The sequence below is a fragment of the Acinonyx jubatus genome, chromosome A1 (assembly GCF_027475565.1).
Source record: "Acinonyx jubatus isolate Ajub_Pintada_27869175 chromosome A1, VMU_Ajub_asm_v1.0, whole genome shotgun sequence".
Classification (NCBI taxonomy): domain Eukaryota; kingdom Metazoa; phylum Chordata; class Mammalia; order Carnivora; family Felidae; genus Acinonyx; species Acinonyx jubatus.
Window position 1 is genome coordinate 134581362 of NC_069380.1, and position 17880 is coordinate 134599241.

Below are 17880 nucleotides of genomic sequence, written 5' to 3' on the forward strand. Positions count from 1 at the left end.
AAATCTGGAGATGGGATTTCAGAAATCAGACCCATCAGGAATCTTTGTGGATGGGGTGCCTGGGTGGTTCAGTTGGTTAAACGTCAAACTCTGGATTTTGGTTCCAGTCATGATCTCGTGATTTGGGAGATTGAGCCCCTGCTTGAGATTCTCCTCTCCCTCTAACCTTTTATTATCAAGTTGACTTTAAGACCTACATTAAGTTTATGACAAAGATTCTAGATTTAAAAGAGATGTTAGCTTATCACATTACCTCTTTGTTAGATAAACGCTCAATGCTGATAAAAAAATAACATTCAACAATATGTCTCATGCATAGTTTTTGTTTTATTCTTTGAAGAATGGTTCTGAAACATCACACTAAGTCAGGCTGAGAGGTAAAGTTTAAATAGTTTTGTAAGGACATGTTGTAACATAGGACTGCTTACTCCACAAAATTTTAATCAGAGCTTATGATACACCTTGTTGGCAGTAGCACCCAGGTTTTCCAAATAGTCATCATTTTTCTCTAGTCTGCATAGACTTCTTCTCATTAGCTGCCTTCTGCTTTTGCTGCATTATCTCAGAGTCCCTATAATGGGGGAAAAGGCTATAAGTTGTTACAGAAAAACTCATTTTACATTCTCACTTGTTTTCTATACACAACCCATTAAGCCTATTAAGATACAATTTAAAAGAAGATATAAAAATTCATGTCTTTGTTTTCTTGGAGACAGAAGAAAAAGAATGGAAGGGCTTTGAAGCTGGATCTTATTTTGAAAACCATCCCTGTTGTTATGGTCTTGGGCAAGTAACCTCAAAGATCTTTCAAAATCACAACACTACTTACCAGGGTTGTTGTATGGAATAGCTACCAATGTATATACTGGCCATTAGGCAGCTACATACAGAATAATGGCAATTACTCTTGGTTGTCAACACGAGACCCTTATTTAAAAAAAATGTATTTAATGGCCTTGTAATCAACACCTACTATCTGTTCATGAGTTCCAGCCCTGCATCAGGCTCGTTGCAGACAGCTCAGAGCCTGGAGCCTGCTTAGGATTCTGTATCTCCCTCTCTCTCTACCCTCCCCCTCTTGTGTGCTCTCTCAAAAATAAACATTAAAAAACAAACACAAAAAGCTTATGTATGAGTATGAAGGAAAAACAACACACCTACAAAGAAAAAAAAAAGCAGTATTTACTTTTCTGTTTGAAACCAAACTCTGTTGTGCTTGCTGTAACCTCAGTAATGTTACTGAAGTTCAGAGCATCAGTTTCCTGTTCTATACATTGAGGCTAACATTCCTTCTCAGGGTGATGAGTAGAGGTAGAATGTACATAGTACCTAGAACAGAGCTAACAAGTGGATAATAATTCAACAGTGACTATTTTCGTACCAAGCTAGACTAGATCTAGAAATCTAGACATCTTCACTAAAAATTCCAGGTTCACTGATTGGTACTATGTTCACTTTTACTCCAATGTGAGTAAAGAGAAATTTTAGACAAACCTTATCACTTTAATACCACGGAAAGCATCAAGTGATAATTAGCCCAATGTGGGGCTTCAACTCATAACCATGAGATCAAGAGCTGCATGGTCCACAGACTGAGCCAGCCAGACACCCCAAAACACTGATCTTTAACTCTAGGTGCACATCAGAATCACCTGAGGAAATTTTTAAAGTTAGGTTTAACTTACACACAAGAAAATTTATCCAGAGCACCTGTTATGCCCAGCCCCAAACCAATTAAAGAAGGACTGGAATTAAAGCACAGGCTTTAGTAACACTCAAGGCTTCCCACGTGTTTCTAATGTGCAGGCTTGAGGACCACAGAGAAGCCCTGCTAAAGCATGTGCAGTCACTTCTTCACCTGACCTCCAAGTTGTACATAGACAAAATTAGAGGGTTTTTTTTTTTTGTCTCCCATTATACCATGCTTTTATGTGTTCCGGAAGGCCTAACAGTGGGGAAATAAACTATTTGTTACCATCTTAAAAACAGAATGCCTATTTGCAATGATGGCTGCTTCTCTTTGTTCTTCCTCTTTACATACTACCTCAACCCTACATGTGCTCCCCTTAAATGGGAATTTAAAACACTGACATTAAAGACCTCTAATAATTTAGAGACCCAACTTTCTAGTTGTGGAAGCACTGACTTTCTCAACAAATTCTGCTTGGAGAGTTCTAGAATTAAGCAATCTCCTGGCCTCAAAGCCATTCTTAATTAAAACAACAAAAACTGGGGTGCGTGGATAGCTCAGTTATTAAGCATCAGACTTGATCTCAGCTCAGGTCTTGATCTCAGGGTTTTGAGTTCAAACGACTCATTGGACTCAGTGCTGGGCAAGAAACCTACTGAATAAAACCTTTTACAAAGCTAAGCCAAAACACATGCTGGCTTTCATTAAAAAACAAAACACAAACCCCCTAAAACCCCCAAAGTACAACAAAGTAACTACAGTGCAATTGTGAAGTATTTGTTTACTACCGTAAAAAGGCAGCAGATTGATGAAGTTGCAAGGGTTTAAGTACACATATCATTTAAAGCCATCTTGGTGAGAAATTTTAAGCTGCGCTCTGAGAGTATTTCTGTATTACAAAATTACAATTTTCTATTATTTATTACATAATTACATATCAAGGCTGTGGACTTTCATTTTCTCCAACCCAATGGATCTTCAGAAATGAATTACACACATTTTTGTGTCTCTTTCATAACATTTATCACTGTAATTGACTCACCTGTCACCCTGACAAGGTTGAGTCAGAGGTCTGCTTTGAAAATGTTGTATCCCTAGCATGTAACAGTGTCTTTCATATGGGAGGCATTCCATTACCTTGCTAAATGAAGTTCTTATGGCTGTGGTGGGGAAGCAGAAGATTCATCCAGGGATTGGGATGACTGTAGTCATAATAGTTATAGCATGTGCAGCACAGCTGTTCATCTGTGACCCCTACTAAGCAAGCTAAGCTTAGTTCTACCCAGGATTTAAAAAAAATTCTTTCCATTCTTAAAAGGAAAACTTCAGAGATTTGACAATTCGATTAGTATCACTTACCTCTGCTTTCTCTGAGAGGTAGTCAAGCTATCCTCTTTTCTTTTTCCCTTGCTAATTTCCTGGGATTTCTTCATGTTTTTCTGGCGGGCAAGTTCTCGCTGATTTCCGCCTGCAAAGTTAAACAGTCATGCTCTTTTCCCACCTCAAAAATTAATACCAATTCTGTTAAAAGACTCTTATTTACATGCATGTGAAGTTAGCTTTTTATTTTTTTAACAGGCCAGCAGAGCACTGCACTGAACAGAGTTCTCATAGTAGCCGAGGAAGAAGCTCAGACACAAACACTTCAAGTCTTAAGAGCATTATCATACCAATTCAGGTGTTCAATTAATGTAAATACCGGATCACTTATAGCCAGCATTCCACTCCTGTGTCTATATGGGTCAGTACGTTGCAAATTAAGGTCTAGCTTTTGAGGAGTATGGAGAGAAGGATAGATACACAGGGAACACAGCTCCACAAGTTGGCCCATCACAATTCCACTGTTAAGCGGGTAAACGCAGCGGTTCGGGATACATTACCTGGAAGGGCCAAACAAAAGAACTAGGGAGGGGACTCAACCGGAGCTTCCTGCCCTTCTCAGGCCTTAGGACCTTAAGGACCAACTATAAACCACTTTCTGACCAAGACCCGTCCCGGGGCCGCAGTCTTCACACACCTCACCTCCGGAGAGGTGTTCTTTACCCTGTAAACTCGCACTTGGCCGGCAGGCACATGCCCCACTTCTCAGGCAGGCCCGAAGCTAACCGTCCCTCTCCCTCGGTGGGCTGAGAGAATGGGGTCCCCGCGCCGTCGGACCTAAGGGGATGCATCAGCCGGCTCCCGCCTCCTCTCCAGCCGCGCCTACGGACCTCGGCTTCCTCTGCAGACGCTCCCCGCCGCGTCCCTCACCCGTCCGCATACTCACGGGCCATGCCGACACCCGACCGAACCCAAAAGAGAGCCACTCGGAGAAGCAACGGCCTCCTAACGCGCTCAGCGGTCGTCCCCTCCCGCGGCTCTTGAAGGCTGAGCCCGCGCCGGCCCTCAGCCGGGCTACGCCTCTGTTCCTTCCATCGCCCCGCCCACCGAGGCCCGACCGCAGCCTCCCGCGAGTCGGCAGGCTGACTGCGCGTGCGCCGCTGGGCAGGCGGGGCGGTCCTCGCGGTGGGTCCCGGGCTGGCAGCTTCTGGAGTTCAATCAGGGCTCGCGTCCCCTCGGTCACGCAAATTTGGTCGAGTCTAGAAAGCAGGTCCTGCCTCTGTGGATTTTCCCTACTGTGTACCGAGCCCTGGGGGTTGGCCAGCCCCCTCTTTTTGGTAACGACAAAAACAAACGCCACTATATCTAACTTTTAGACCGAGAACGTTAGCATTCATTAATCTCCTTGCAGAAGCGGGAAGGGGACAAAACCTATTAAGGGTTAACTCAATATGCAAAACAGTTTTGGCTCTTTACATATTTTTTTTATTTCAGCACCAAACCTGTAAGTAGGCTTCATTGTTCCTATACTGCGGAAGAGGAGATTGAGACTCTGAAACGAGGAGCGACTGTCCTAACAGGTAGGGACTCTTAGAAGTGAGATTTATAGTGAAGATGGACTTTAAATCTGTTAATTTCCCTTTTAGTCTCATTGCCTTTGTCGCGGTGGACAGTACCGAAGGAATTTTAGGTTAATGGCTCTGTGCTTGGGTTATATGATAAGAAGGGAATAGCAGGGGATGCAGTTTTATCTCCTATTCACAATAACCTTGGAACGTGGGTAAAAGCCGTGGAGCATTTGCCGTTGCTAGAAACATGTGCAAAGATGCCTGAGGTTAGTTTGATACTTACGTTTTTCATCTCTCCCGTTACTTATTACAAACAAACGTGTAGAGTTACTCTGTACACCCTAAAATCACCTTTTTATAAAGGCTTTTATGTTGGAAAATTTCAAACATCTACAACAGTATGGAAAATACTGCAATGCATTCTCAAATATATGTGACCAAGCTTCAACAATTTTTATTTTAACTCCTAAAAGTCACCTATTTTACAGAATGTAGGACAAAGTGGTGAAGACTTGGAGCTCTGGAGATGGGATGTCTTGGTTGAAAGCCCAGCTCTACCAATGAGTAGATGTGTGAACTTGGGTGTGTTATTTCATTGCGGTAAAGCTTCCATATTAAATGGGAAGGTAAATGTACCTCTTTAATTAATTGAATTAATGTATGTGAAGTACGAAGTGTTCAGTATATGTTAGCGCTCAATGTTAGCTATTATCAATCTTTTAACCTCAGAGAGCCATGTGTGCTTGTCACTCACCCTAAACCCCACCTGTCTTCAATACTGTTTATGAGCCAAGCATCTGATTCCACTTAAACAACCTCTTCTGGAGTAAATTGAGCAGGGGGAAAAGATTGACTTGTGTCCTGGGTCTTTGTGAAGAAGGGAGGGAAGCAATTTGGGTTTGGAAAGTAAGTGGAAGTGTTATTGTTTGTGTTTGTAGTCTTAATTTACAGTCTAATTGACCTTTTTCTTTGTGGTTGAAAACATACTTTGTGAATGGTAGGGATATACTCAAGAGATATTGGGTGTGTCTGCTAGAGAAAACTGAAGACTTTTAAAATTACTCTGATGCCTTTAAGAATTTACTCCACAAACTTGGTTGTGTAACATATCTTAAGACTTTATGTTTAATAATAAAATTAGATCTGATTCTGTTCCCTTATTTATAGTAATGACAAATTAAATCCTTGTTATTAATTGCCTTACCTACAGAATTGTGGGTGTGGCCTAGATTCTTAGATGGAACATAACATTTTGGGAAAGGCAATATCTTTATACCAGAATATACTGGGCAAAGCTAAATGGTCCTAGTAGTGGCTCCAAAATTCGCGAGACATCTTCAGTAGGGGGCTCTTTGTCAAGTTCTTGACCTTCTTTAGGTGTATCTGAAGTCCTGTTCCCTCCCCAGATTACTGGAGGGAGCCTACAGAATCCACAGACTTCCATTTTCTTTCCAGTCTTAGAGGAATCTCTTCTCTCTAACGTGCTTTCATCCCTCTTACTCTCAAAAACGCTTCTCTTTCTTCTTCTGGATGACATAGCAACCTCTTTAATTAATTAAAGATTTTATTCTTTTGCCATTAACATAGCAGGATGTCCTTGTAGAGTTTTATTCTTGAAAAAGGAAGTTGGGCCTGGCTGTTGCAATGAGTCAGGGAATTAAAAAGCTCGCCCATACTGTGTACAGCCAATCTCATCTATGGCCATTTTTCTTCTAATCATATAAGTCTTCCCTAACCATATTACCTAAAGTAAGCCAGCCTCCCAATAATCTCTTTCATAATACTCTTTAAATTTCTTTCATGCATTTAATACACTTTTAATCTTGTTCACTTGTTTTATTTTTTCTCCCCAACCCAGAACACCTTATTTATTGCTCTAATGCTACCTCCTGAAGCAGATTATGAATACATATATTAATTTACTATATAACTATATAGTTAAATTTTTAGAGTGTTTATTTTTGAGTAGACACAGAGTGCCAATGGGGGAGGGGCAGAGAAAGAGGGATACCTATATTCGAAGCAGGTCCCAGGCCCTGAGCTGTCAGCACAGATCCCTACACAGGACTCAAACTCACCAGCCAGGAGATGATGACCTGAGCCCAAGTGGGATGCTAACCGACTGTGCTACCCTGGAACCCCTATAACTATATAGTTTTAACTATAAAACTTTTTGAACACGTACATTAAAAAGTATACAAAGGTATACGGTGAATGATCTTCATGCCACGACATGTTTCCCGTAAACCTAGTTCCCCTTACAGGAGATAACTTACCAGTTTCTTCATACCTGAATTTGTAATCTATGTTCTACTCAATTTAGAATTTCTAAGCCCTGGGGATGTGCTGGCGAACAGGCACTACTCTACAAGACCTTCTTCTTCTTCTTTTTCAAGTTTTTAATTATTTTTCATAATCTCTACCCCCAATATGAGGTTCGAACTCATGCCCTGGTATCAAGAGTGGCAGGCTCCTCCGACTGAGCTGCTAGCCAGGCGCCCCATGATTTTAATAGTCTTATAAAGGGTCTTGGGTCTTAAAAGGGTCTTATAAAAAGTCTATAGAGGGTCTTGACTACCTCCTTTCACTCGTTTCTGTAACTCCTAGGGACGCTGGGAGAGGGGAGAGCTGACCACGGAACATCTCAATTTCCGGTTCACTAGTAACTCTGTAGTTTGACAGTTACCATGGCTCCGGGCGCTGTGCGTCTTACGCTTTTCCTAGGCGCTGGCTGATGGCGTAATCAGTTCCGGCGCCCTACGAGGGCGGGGAAGCAAGGTACTGGGGGAAACTTAGCAGGGTCATGAAGAAGAGGCGGCGGCGGGAGGAAGGAGGAGGTGGTGGGGGTGTGAACCTGCGGTAGCTGCCCGCTGGGCTGGTGGTGTGGCCGTGTGGAAAGGACGTAGTTCTTAATCCCTTCTCCCGGCAGCAGCCGGGGCTCGGGGCTGAGAGCGGCCGTGGGGCCGCCTCCCCGGGCCCCCTGGCTCCGCCATGTTCCGCAGGGCACGCCTTAGCGTGAAGCCGAATGTCAGGCCTGGTGTAGGCGCCAGGAGCTCCTCCGCTCCCAACCCCCAACGTGGACAAGAGGCTCCCAGGCCCCCGGATCCTGCAGCCGCTTCTTCCCCGAAGCCAGCGGAGTCTACAGATGTGCCCCCGGTGGATTTCGGGGGAACGGAGCCGCAAGAAAAGCCTCCCAGGAGCAGGTGAGAGCATGCAGAGAGGAGCATTTTCATCTGCCCCGCCTCTCTGGGCCTGTCACCCGGAATATGACCCCATGAATTTACTTTAGGAGTATTCTGTCGCTTGCATTGAGTCTTACAGTTGAGACTCTATGAACCTACTCCAAACTGCAGTTTGTCACTCTGGCCACAGGGTGTGGCACATGTGGATTTTGTTAAAGGTCTGTAGTTTCTCCGGGTGGGAATCTTGTCTTCAAGTGGTGGTGAGAAGAGTCCAGGTGTAACAGTCTTGACGTGAAATTTACACGTGGTAATGTTAGACAGCTTAGATTACTTTGCCGTAGTTTTTTTTTTTTTTTTTTCTTCCTTCTGGAGCACTTTGCAGGGGTAGGTACTTCTTTAGATTTTCAAAAAAAACATTTATGTAGTCTTAAAAGACCAGTGTTACATTGGTTATGCTGAGTTGTGTCAATGGGGAGGAGATATGGCTACTTGATTTGATTCCAGGGCGTGCCCCTTTATACTGGCCATGTTTTCTGAAGGGAAAAAGCATGTGCTAATACCACATTTGGAGTCAGGATTTTTTTTTTCCTTTAAATTTTTTTTTAAATTTAATGTTTGTTTATTTTTGAAAGAGCGGGAGAGGGGCAGGGAGAGAGGGAGACACAGAATCTGAAGCAGCCTCTGAGATGTCAGCACAGAGTCCAACACCCGGCTGGACCTCACAAGCACAGAGCCCAACGCAGGGGCTCGAACTCAGAAACCGTGAGATCGTTACCTGAGCCTAAGTGGGACTCTTAATCGACTTAGCTGCCCAGGCGCCCCAGGATTTTTTTCGTAATTTAAGAGTTTATCAGACTTTGCCCAGGCAGAATTTGCTTATCTGTAAAATGGAAATAATATTCTCTGATTTGGAGAGTCAAGGTATTGTGGAGTTTAGAAAAAACTGACAAACTCTTGAATAGGACATGGCAGGATAGTTGTCTACAAAAAGTTATCTTTTTAAAATAAAAGCAATGGTAGTAAATAACAAAGTAGTTAAAATTAAGCCATGTTGGGCTACTAATGGTCTCTGTTTCTGTGATACATATGCGAGGAAACCAATAAAAATGGATCCTATTAAATGACAGTGAGATGGTGTAAATTGTTTGTATGCTCTAACCAGAAGGTGAAAATTTTATCCTTTTCTTTTTGGCCTAACTTCCTCTGTTGGCCTGAACTGGTGCTGGGTATAGGACGTTATTTTGCCAGCTTACTGATACTTAGTAATATCCATGTTTCTTATATGAATATTTTTTCAAAATTCCTCCTCAAAAAAGAAATACAAGTAACAGTCACTGTTAATAAAGCTTGCAGAGGTCCTGTTAACTTCATACAGATGCATGATGATTGATAATTTAATAAATTACTCTGATTCTGTAGTCTTGAGACATTAGAGGTTGGGAATATTTGCTTTCTTAGAGTTGGCATTTAGGGAGTATATTTGAATTTTTTTTTTTTTTTTTACTATGTGTTTTCTTATTTTGTGGGTCTTTGCAGCTGTAAAAATCTATAGGGTGTATGTTTTGTCCTCAACGATTCAACATAATTGAATGAAATGCACAGATGCACGTATCATTACAAAGCCTGATCTCGGTGTCATAAGTTTGGGCCCTATGTTGGGTGTAGAGATTACTAAAAAAAAAAAAAAAAAAAAAAAAAAAATTAAAAACATGGAGCTATCCTGCAAATAACCTGGAAAGGTTATTCTATAGGTTTAGGCATTTTCTACTTTTACATAAAACTAATAACATGAAAAATGTGGACTGCTTTTAATTCTTACACCCTTTCTCTTCTTGACTTAATTTGCTTTCAGGCCATTCCTGAAATGTGTATATCCAATCTGAACCATATCTAATATGTATTTTGGAGTGACCAAGTACTTTTTTAAGTTAGGAGTTTGATAGCTGTGTAAGTATTCATACCAGACGAAAGAGGAATGATTTCTACCTCAAACAGTATTTGATTTGATTAATGTCGCTCAATGTATATTCTCAAATACTGTAGTAGAGATGTTTTAGAAATTTGATGTTTTGTATGTTTGGTTTGACTCATCTCAGGTTGATAAAGTAATTTATAATTTAGATCAGGTAGAGGGATGTCAATATAGATTATAAACTTAGTTTTTAAAAAAATAATTGTCGGGGCACCTGGGTGGCTCTGTCGGTTAAGCGCCCGACTTCATCTCAGGTCATGATCTCACGGTCCGTGAGTTAGAGCCCTGCATTGGGCTCTGTGCTGACAGCTCAGAGCCTGGAGCCTGCTTCGGATTCTGTGTCTCCCTTTCTCTCTGCCCCTCCCCCGCTGTCCCTCTGTCTCTCTCAAAAATTAATAAAGATTAAAAAAAAACTTAAAAAAAAATAATTGTCAGTTATATAGTGATTCAAAGTGGGGTAATAGTGTTTTAATTTGTAACTTGGCCTTTTGTTTTTCTTGAACGAGTTAGGATGAGCATAAACTTATATGTTCTAATGCACTAAGGGACTTGACGTTTGAAAAAGATCAGCAGTCTTTGTTAGAATTTATGTATCTGTTAAAATTTTAGTAAAGGGGCGCCTGGGTGGCTCAGTCGGTTGAGCGTCCAACTTCGGCTCAGGTCATGACCTTGTGGTTCATGAGTTCGAGCCGCGCGTCGGGCTCTGTGCTGACAGCTCAGAGCCTGGAACCTGCTTTGGATTCTGTGTCTCCCTCTCTATCTGCCCCTCCTCCACTCACACTCTGTCTATGTCTCAAAAATAAATACACATTAAAAAAAAAATTAAAAAAAAATAAAAATTTTAGTAAACAAAGTTTTTATTGGAATCTGTCATGAATAATGTATATCTCAAGTCGTTGATTGTTTAATAATGAGATTTTACTGGTTTAGATTTTTACCAGGCTAGTTTTTAAAACTAGAATATGAAAGATCCATGGTATCCTTTTTTTTTTTTTTTTTTATTTTGACAGTGATGGAAAGACTGACAATGAGAATTATGTTGAAGAATCCAGTAAGTCTTCCTCTGCTGTTTCACAGAGAAGAAAACGAATATCAAGTACTACTCTGGTTAAGCCTGGTGTCAGTGTTCCTTCAGAATCTCATCCCTTATCTACAGTTAATCAAGAGGTTCCACAGCCAAAGCCTATTTCAACAAAAGAGAAACAGCCATGTTCAGACAGATACCGAATATATAAAGCCCAGAAACTAAGAGAAATGTTAAAAGAAGAATTGAGAAAAGAGAAGGTAAGGGAGAAAAATCACATTTGACTGTTCCTACTAGGTTTCTGTTTTTATGTTAGGCATCATTTGGAGGAATAATATCTGTAGTATTTAATGGAGCATAACCAGTTAATGTTCCTTATTTTAATAGAAGATCCCCTTTTGTGAATTGAATGATTAATAAGCGCGATGGACTTAATAAGCTATTTTTTCCACTATGTTAATTTTTATATTCATCTATATCTTTGATTGATTTTGGTGAAGGCCAAAAATAGAAGATCTGTTTCTACACACATAGAAAATATTCAAAGCATATTTATAAAATATACTTTAAGTATGATTTTTTGTGACATGAATAACATTCATTTGAATTAAGACAAATATACTTGAGCAAAATGAATTGGTAATATTTTATAAATTGACAGTATGGAAATTATAAATGGGAAAAATTTGCATTTGTGTGTATAGTAAAGCCCATCTTTTTAATCTTGAAGAGCGATTATTTTTCCAAGATTGCACTGTACCAATAGTGAAGCATGTAAGCTCTGCAGTTAGATACTTAAGATTTGAATCTTAGAGTCATCCCTTAGTATGTGTCGTTGGGCAATTTAATTGATTTTTCTGTCTGTATCCTCATCTGCAAAATAAGACTGATGATAGTATGTATCTCATTGGAGGGTTATAAAGATTGGATGAGTAAATATATGTAAAACACATTTAGACTAGTGCCTGGCAAACAGAAGGAGCTTAACAAATGTCAGCTTTTATTATTACAAAATCCCCTTGTTAATTCAGAGGAAGGCACTTAGTATGGTGTTTTATATTATTCTATCATCTTTGTGTAGTAGATACCACTGTTTTACGCCGGTGGAAACAAGTTTAGAGAAGTTATTTGCTTTGTATCACATATCAGTGGGATTTGAATCTATGTTGTTTAAAATCTAGGTCTCTAAAGATGTTCTATAGAATCTGCTTAGGTAGATTTATTTTCAGGAATTAAAAAATTAAACATTTGCTTTAAGAATTTTGTAAAATTCACAGAAATCTAGTTCATTACAGGGTAAACAAAAACTATGTATTTATAAATGCTTAGCAAACTATTATAGTTAGAAGGCATTAGTAAGTATGATTTTATATGTTGAGCTTTTATCCAGACCTAGACACTTTAGTTTTTAAAATTCCTTGATGTGCTACACTGTGTAATAATGCAGTTTATGAAGTTTGTCCTAAAATTGGGAATAATCATGATAAGAATAATATTAAATCACTTGCAATGAATATAACAGTGGGATATACCTTTGAATATAGTACATGTGAAATTCTACATTTATAAAAGAAAAGTGGATTTTTGTGTGTGTTTGTGTGTCCAGAAACAATGGAAAAACAAATATGCCATAAATGAAAGTCAGAAGCCACCAGATCGTTCAAAAATGACTATGAGAGATTTCATATATTACCTGCCAGATAATAATCCAATGACGTAAGTAAATTTTTGTTGTTGTCCTTCCTTTGGGTATGTTGTGAGTTAAGTATCACTTTTAGAGTACAAGTTCGTGTTTTCCAAAAGTATGTTGGCAAAACTTATAGCAAATACGATGTTTTTTCGATAGAATTTTTAAACAACATTTAGTTGTATTTCAGGTAACTGCTTTCTTGGGATGGTGCCCTTTTCCTCTGAAATTAAAAATAAGTTTCATTTCTTTTTATTTTATTTTATTTTATTTTATTTTATTTTATTTTATTTTATTTTATTTTATTTTATTTTATTTTATTTTATTTTATTTTTAACATTTATTTATTTTTGAGACAGAGAGAGCATAAATGGGGGAGGGGCAGAGAGAGAGGGAGACACAGAATCGAAAGCAGTCTCCAGGCTCTGAGCCATCAGCCCAGAGCCCGACGCGGGGCTCGAACTCACGGACCGCGAGATCGTGACCTGAGCTGAAGTCAGACGCTTAACTGACTGAGCCACCCAGGCGCCCCAAAAATAAGTTTCTTTTCTTACATTACCAAAATGTTATAAAACTAAACAACTTTAATCAATACTGCAGTTTGTGTTTCTTGTACACTATACCCTGATTCTAAAGGAACGCTGTAATTTTTATGCTCTACCTCTTAATTATTTATAGTGGATATTATTTATCTTCTAAGAACAAAGCTTCTTTAGTAAAGTTAGCCTGAGGAGGCAGATGGTTTATAATAAATCTCATTGTTATGTTGTTGATGGTTTAGCAGGTGGATGCAGGAGTGTAGCTTTTTTCAGGTTTACCAGGTCTTTGGCTTGCTGCCGAAGGGCTAGAAGCCTAGGTGGTAAGTTGTTTGACATGTAGGGTTTGGAGATAAGCCATGTAGGTTGCTTCAGACATGAGGACTGGGAGAGCCTCCTTTCACTAAGGAATTAGAGAGTAAAAACGTTCCTACCTAGGGCATAGCAGGTTTATATTTGATGACAAGGTTTTTGACTGAGAAATTGACTCTTGGGCCACACCGTTATTAATAATAGCGTTATGGTTTATCATATAAAAAAAATGCAAGTTAAAATAATTTCCTTCTTGCCAATGGGTAGAATTGACAAGATATATATTGTTCATTTAAAAATATTTTTTATATTAAATATTAAATTGTCTCACATTTAAAAACAATTGTTATTTGTTTATTAGTTCTTCACTGGAACAAGAAAAGAAAACTGAAAAATCATTGACACCAGTCCAGACAAGAGAGTAAGCATTTTATCTTAGTGTTTTTTTAAAATAAGTTATTTGATGGGTACAGTTTTTAAAAAAAGAAATCAAATGATGCTTTTTGTTATAGTCAAATTGCATGTGATAGGAATGTTTAGATAGAATCACTAGCAAGAATAAAACTTACTGTCTGATTTAAATCAAAATGTAAGGCGGCCCATACTGTGTATTATATATGGAAATGGCCAATGGTGTTATTTTAACGAAACCTTATATTTTATTTTTATTTATTTTAAAAATATTGTTTTCTTTAATATTTATTAATTTATTTTGAGAGACAGAGTACGTGTTCATGATTACAGGGGAGAGGGGCAGAGAGGAAAGAGAATCCCAAGCAGGTATTTCCAGAACTATCAGCATGGGGCTCCATCTCCACAAACTGTTAGGTCGTGACCTGAGCTGAAATGTTGGATGCTCAACAGATTGAGCAACCCGGGGACCCCTCAATTGAAGCTTTTAGAATTAAAAAGGATTTTGTTTTGTTTTAGAATAGCATAAATAAAACAGTACAAAAATCAAATGGAACAAAAGTATACTGAGAAGCCTTCCAACTCTGTTTTTCTGTCATCTGGTTCCGCTGCCTGAAGGCAACAATTGTTACCAATTTTTTAATGTATCATTCTAATTCTATTCTGTGTCTAAACAAATAAACGTGTATGTATTTTTCTTTCTCTTTCCCTTTTATAGTTTAAAAAAAAATTTTTTTTTAATGCTTAGTTATTTTTGAGAGAGAGACTGAGTGCAGGCGGGCAAGGGGCAGAGAGAGGGAGACATAGAATCCGAAGCAGGCTCCAGGCTCTGAGTTGTCAGCGCAGAGCCCGATGTAGGGCTTGAACCCACAAACCATAAGATCATGACCTGAACTGAAGTCGGATGCTTAACTGACTGAGCCACCCAGGCACCCCATAGTCGGGGAAATTCTTATAACCACGTCCTTAACATGTAGTATCTTTACTTAGGGTATAGGGAAAATTGGAAATCAAATGAAGGTTGGATTCGAAGTAATTTATTTCAGAAGTTGATAGTACTCAGGAGATCCTTCTCCTGGATATATGAATTAAGCTATCTTTACATTCGGTAGGCAAGAAGGTAAAAGTACTCCTGATGCTGAAGGTCATGAAGAAGTAGAAGAAGAAGTGGATGACGGGCCATTGCTGGTTCCTCGAGTAAAAGTGGCAGAAGATGGTTCCATTATTTTGGATGAAGAAAGGTAAGTTAAAAAAAAAAAAAGAGATTGTGGTTTCAAATATAAGAACAAATGTGCTTTGTCTAATGAGAGAGATTGAATTTCTGCATCATTCATGGTTACCTGACCATATAAACACTAATGTTTATATTTTTTAATGCATGTTATAAATAGAAAGATGAGTTAGATTGATTTGTAATTTTTAGCGATTTTTATGCCGTGTTTTTTATAAGAAGATGGTACTGCTGATCCGTCATCCATTAACCTTCCACAATTGTTTTACTAACTTTACTGGTAATTGGGGTGAGCTCCTGAACTAATTATATGCTGGTCTCTACTGATGATACATTTCAAAAATTGGCTCAGTCTTGAGGTCAAAATTCAGGTTTTCTTATTATTAACTAATACCATATTTTGGTGTGTGGTTATAACTAATGGACATGCAACACATGAATCAGGTTTAATCAGGGTTAATATTCTATATAACTTTTGTTATGACAAGGTTTAAATTCACTTTGTAGTTTCTCAGTTATAATATTAAATTTTTCAAATTTGACATTGTGGAATTGTTTGTCCAAAGTGTGTTTTTTAAAAAAGAAGATAAATTCACGAGTAACTAAATATAAAAGAGGGATGTAAAGTAGTCTGACAGTTCAGTATAAAAATCTTTTTATAGCATATAAAATTCTATGATGATGAAACATAAATGCGGTACTTTTAATAATTGTGTGTTTTTTGCCATTATTTTGTGATGATCATTTTACTGGTCATTAAATAGTTAAAGCATTGTAATGCTTTGTTTACAGGAATGTAGAACAAAAACATAAGATGCTTATGTTTCTCATCTTCTCTTGGGTTTAGTATGATAAGGTAATATGTGTTAAATGTAGGGGATATACAGAAGTCAATAAAATATAAGTAATTTTTTGGTGGCCCAAAGATAATGTGTAAATTTTATATTGCTATTAACGATTTCAGAAGAATGTTGGCATTTAATTTTATTACTTGGCAATCACATTTTAAGTGAAAATTAAGAGTATCTTGGAAAATATGCATACCTCAAGTATATATTATTATACTTTTGTTCTGATTCTGTCATGGCACATTTCAAAATATAACTATTCAAATATCATGTATTATTTTCTTTCTTGTTCTAAGTGCAAATCTATTTAAAAGTATGTCTCTTTCAGTTTAACTGTAGAAGTTTTAAGGACAAAAGGCCCCTGTGTTGTTGAGGAAAATGACCCCATATTTGAGCGTGGTTCTACAACTACATATTCCAGCTTTAGGAAAAACTATTATTCTAAACCATGGTCAAATAAAGGTAACTAATTTGCATTTAAAATTTTGTGGATATTTATTTGAAGTAAAGTGAATTATTTTCTATAAGTAAAATGAAAACCATGTTATTTTCTGTCTAGCTAATTTTATTGGAACTGACCTCTGCATCCGTTTCCCCCCCCCCCCCCACCACTTATTATGGAACTCCATCTCTGGCTTTATCTTCGTGATCTTTTTAGGAATTAGCATTATGGTAATTTGGGTAGAGTAGTCCTCTTTGTCAAATCCCTGTATAAAAAATAACATGGAAAACTATTAATATTTTTAATACTCATAATAATGTTCTATCTTAGATACTGTTGTATAACAGAGTTTCTAAGGGTCAAAATTGTGCTGTTAAAAAGCATATACTACTTTTTTTTAAGTTTATTTGTTAATTTTGAGAGAGTGCAAGCAGGGGAAGGGTAAAGAGAGAGGGGGAGAGCGAGAATACCAAGTAGGCTCTGCATTGTCAGCATGGAGGCTGATACAGGGCTTGAATTCATGAACCGTGAGATCAGGACCTGAGCCAAAATCAAGAGTTGGTCACTTAACCGACCGAGCCACCCAGGTGCCTGAAACTTATAATACCTTTTGAATGGTATCGCTTATTCTTATAAAAAATAATGCAGGTTGTTTTTGGGGAAAAAATGAAACAGAACAGAGTAATTCAGGACAACAAGAAAGATTCTATACTTTCCTCCTCTGTATTCCCCAATCCTATTTTATTGAGGTTATTTCTTTTAACAGTTTCTTGTGTGTTTTTTTGGTTACTTTCTTTCACATACTATTTAGTGCACCTTAGTTGCTTATGTTAAAGCAGTAATATAGTGGCTGTGACTGATGGTTTTCTTAAGAACACTTTGAGACCAGATAGGCAGAATGTTGTTTTCTTCTTCTTCGTCTTCTCTTTCCCCTTCTTCCTCCTTCCTCTTTCTTCTCGTTTTCCTCCTCTTCCCCTTCTCTTCCCTCTCTTCCTAATTTTAGCTTCTTGGTATGAGTTTATAAATTGCTTATGTTTCTGTATAAAAGTTTAGACATTATTTTAGATACATGAAGTTCTTAGCAATAAAATTGACTAAAGATTTCCTGGCCTTTAATAAAAGACTATTAGATACTCTCAAATTTATTTTTAACTCAAAATATATACTTCATGTAAGATTTTTTTTTCCTCTGAAATATTGGGATTAATTTTCATTCTTTCTAAATCTTTTATTTTTACAGAAACAGATATGTTTTTTTTAGCCATCAGCATGGTAGGAACTGACTTTTCTATGATTGGACAGCTTTTTCCTCACAGAGCAAGGATAGAAATTAAGGTAAAGTAAACCCAATACATTTGTTGATTGGAAAAGGACGAAAAATTACTAATACTATTTTTTTAACTTTTGTTTAAATCTCACTTCATCCTTATTCGTTACTAGTTTTGAGTACATGTGTCCTTTTTTACCGCTCAGAAAGTAATGCAGTATTACTGAATTCTAATATGAGTACAATCTCCTTACCTTTAGTGTATTATCTATGTCTTGCTCACTTCTAGAACGGATTTTAGGGAGTACCCATAAAACCACTGAATCTAAGATAAAAGAAGCATTATGTAACGAAGAGGGAAGAATAAATGTATCAGAATACGTATTTGGA

At 38.0% G+C, this 17880-nt stretch overlaps 2 protein-coding genes across 10 annotated transcripts in view; one reads left to right on the forward strand and one right to left on the reverse strand.

The window, feature by feature from the left end:
• Nucleotides 1-307: 307 nt before the first annotated feature.
• Nucleotides 308-4120, reverse strand: SERF1B (small EDRK-rich factor 1B). Its single transcript, XM_027040409.2, has 3 exons — nucleotides 3957-4120; nucleotides 3050-3158; nucleotides 308-571 (listed from the first exon to the last, which is right to left on the reverse strand). The coding sequence occupies exons 1-3, from the start codon at nucleotides 3961-3963 to the stop codon at nucleotides 499-501; spliced, it is 189 nt and encodes a 62-aa protein (XP_026896210.1). The 5' UTR covers nucleotides 3964-4120; the 3' UTR covers nucleotides 308-498.
• A 3214-nt stretch (nucleotides 4121-7334) lies between these two features.
• The window catches only part of BDP1 (B double prime 1, subunit of RNA polymerase III transcription initiation factor IIIB), a 94768-nt gene continuing 84222 nt past the window's right edge, over nucleotides 7335-17880 (forward strand). For 4 of the 9 annotated variants that reach the window (XM_053223713.1, XM_027040391.2, XM_053223738.1 and 1 more), the window contains exons 1-7: nucleotides 7335-7781; nucleotides 10743-11016; nucleotides 12363-12472; nucleotides 13653-13712; nucleotides 14812-14943; nucleotides 16110-16243; nucleotides 17464-17558. In XM_053223713.1, the coding sequence (XP_053079688.1) occupies nucleotides 7570-7781; nucleotides 10743-11016; nucleotides 12363-12472; nucleotides 13653-13712; nucleotides 14812-14943; nucleotides 16110-16243; nucleotides 17464-17558 (1017 nt within the window). In that variant the 5' untranslated portion in view covers nucleotides 7335-7569. The remainder of the gene's footprint in view (nucleotides 7782-10742; nucleotides 11017-12362; nucleotides 12473-13652; nucleotides 13713-14811; nucleotides 14944-16109; nucleotides 16244-17463; nucleotides 17559-17880) is intronic. The other 5 variants (XM_053223718.1, XM_027040381.2, XM_053223721.1 and 2 more) reach the window with 2 other exon arrangements.

Coding starts and splice junctions, on each gene's coding strand:
- SERF1B (XM_027040409.2), bottom strand. Junction 572..3,049: donor ACCTCTCAGAGAAAGCAGAG/GTAAGTGATACT, acceptor CCCCCATTATAG/GGACTCTGAGATAATGCAGC.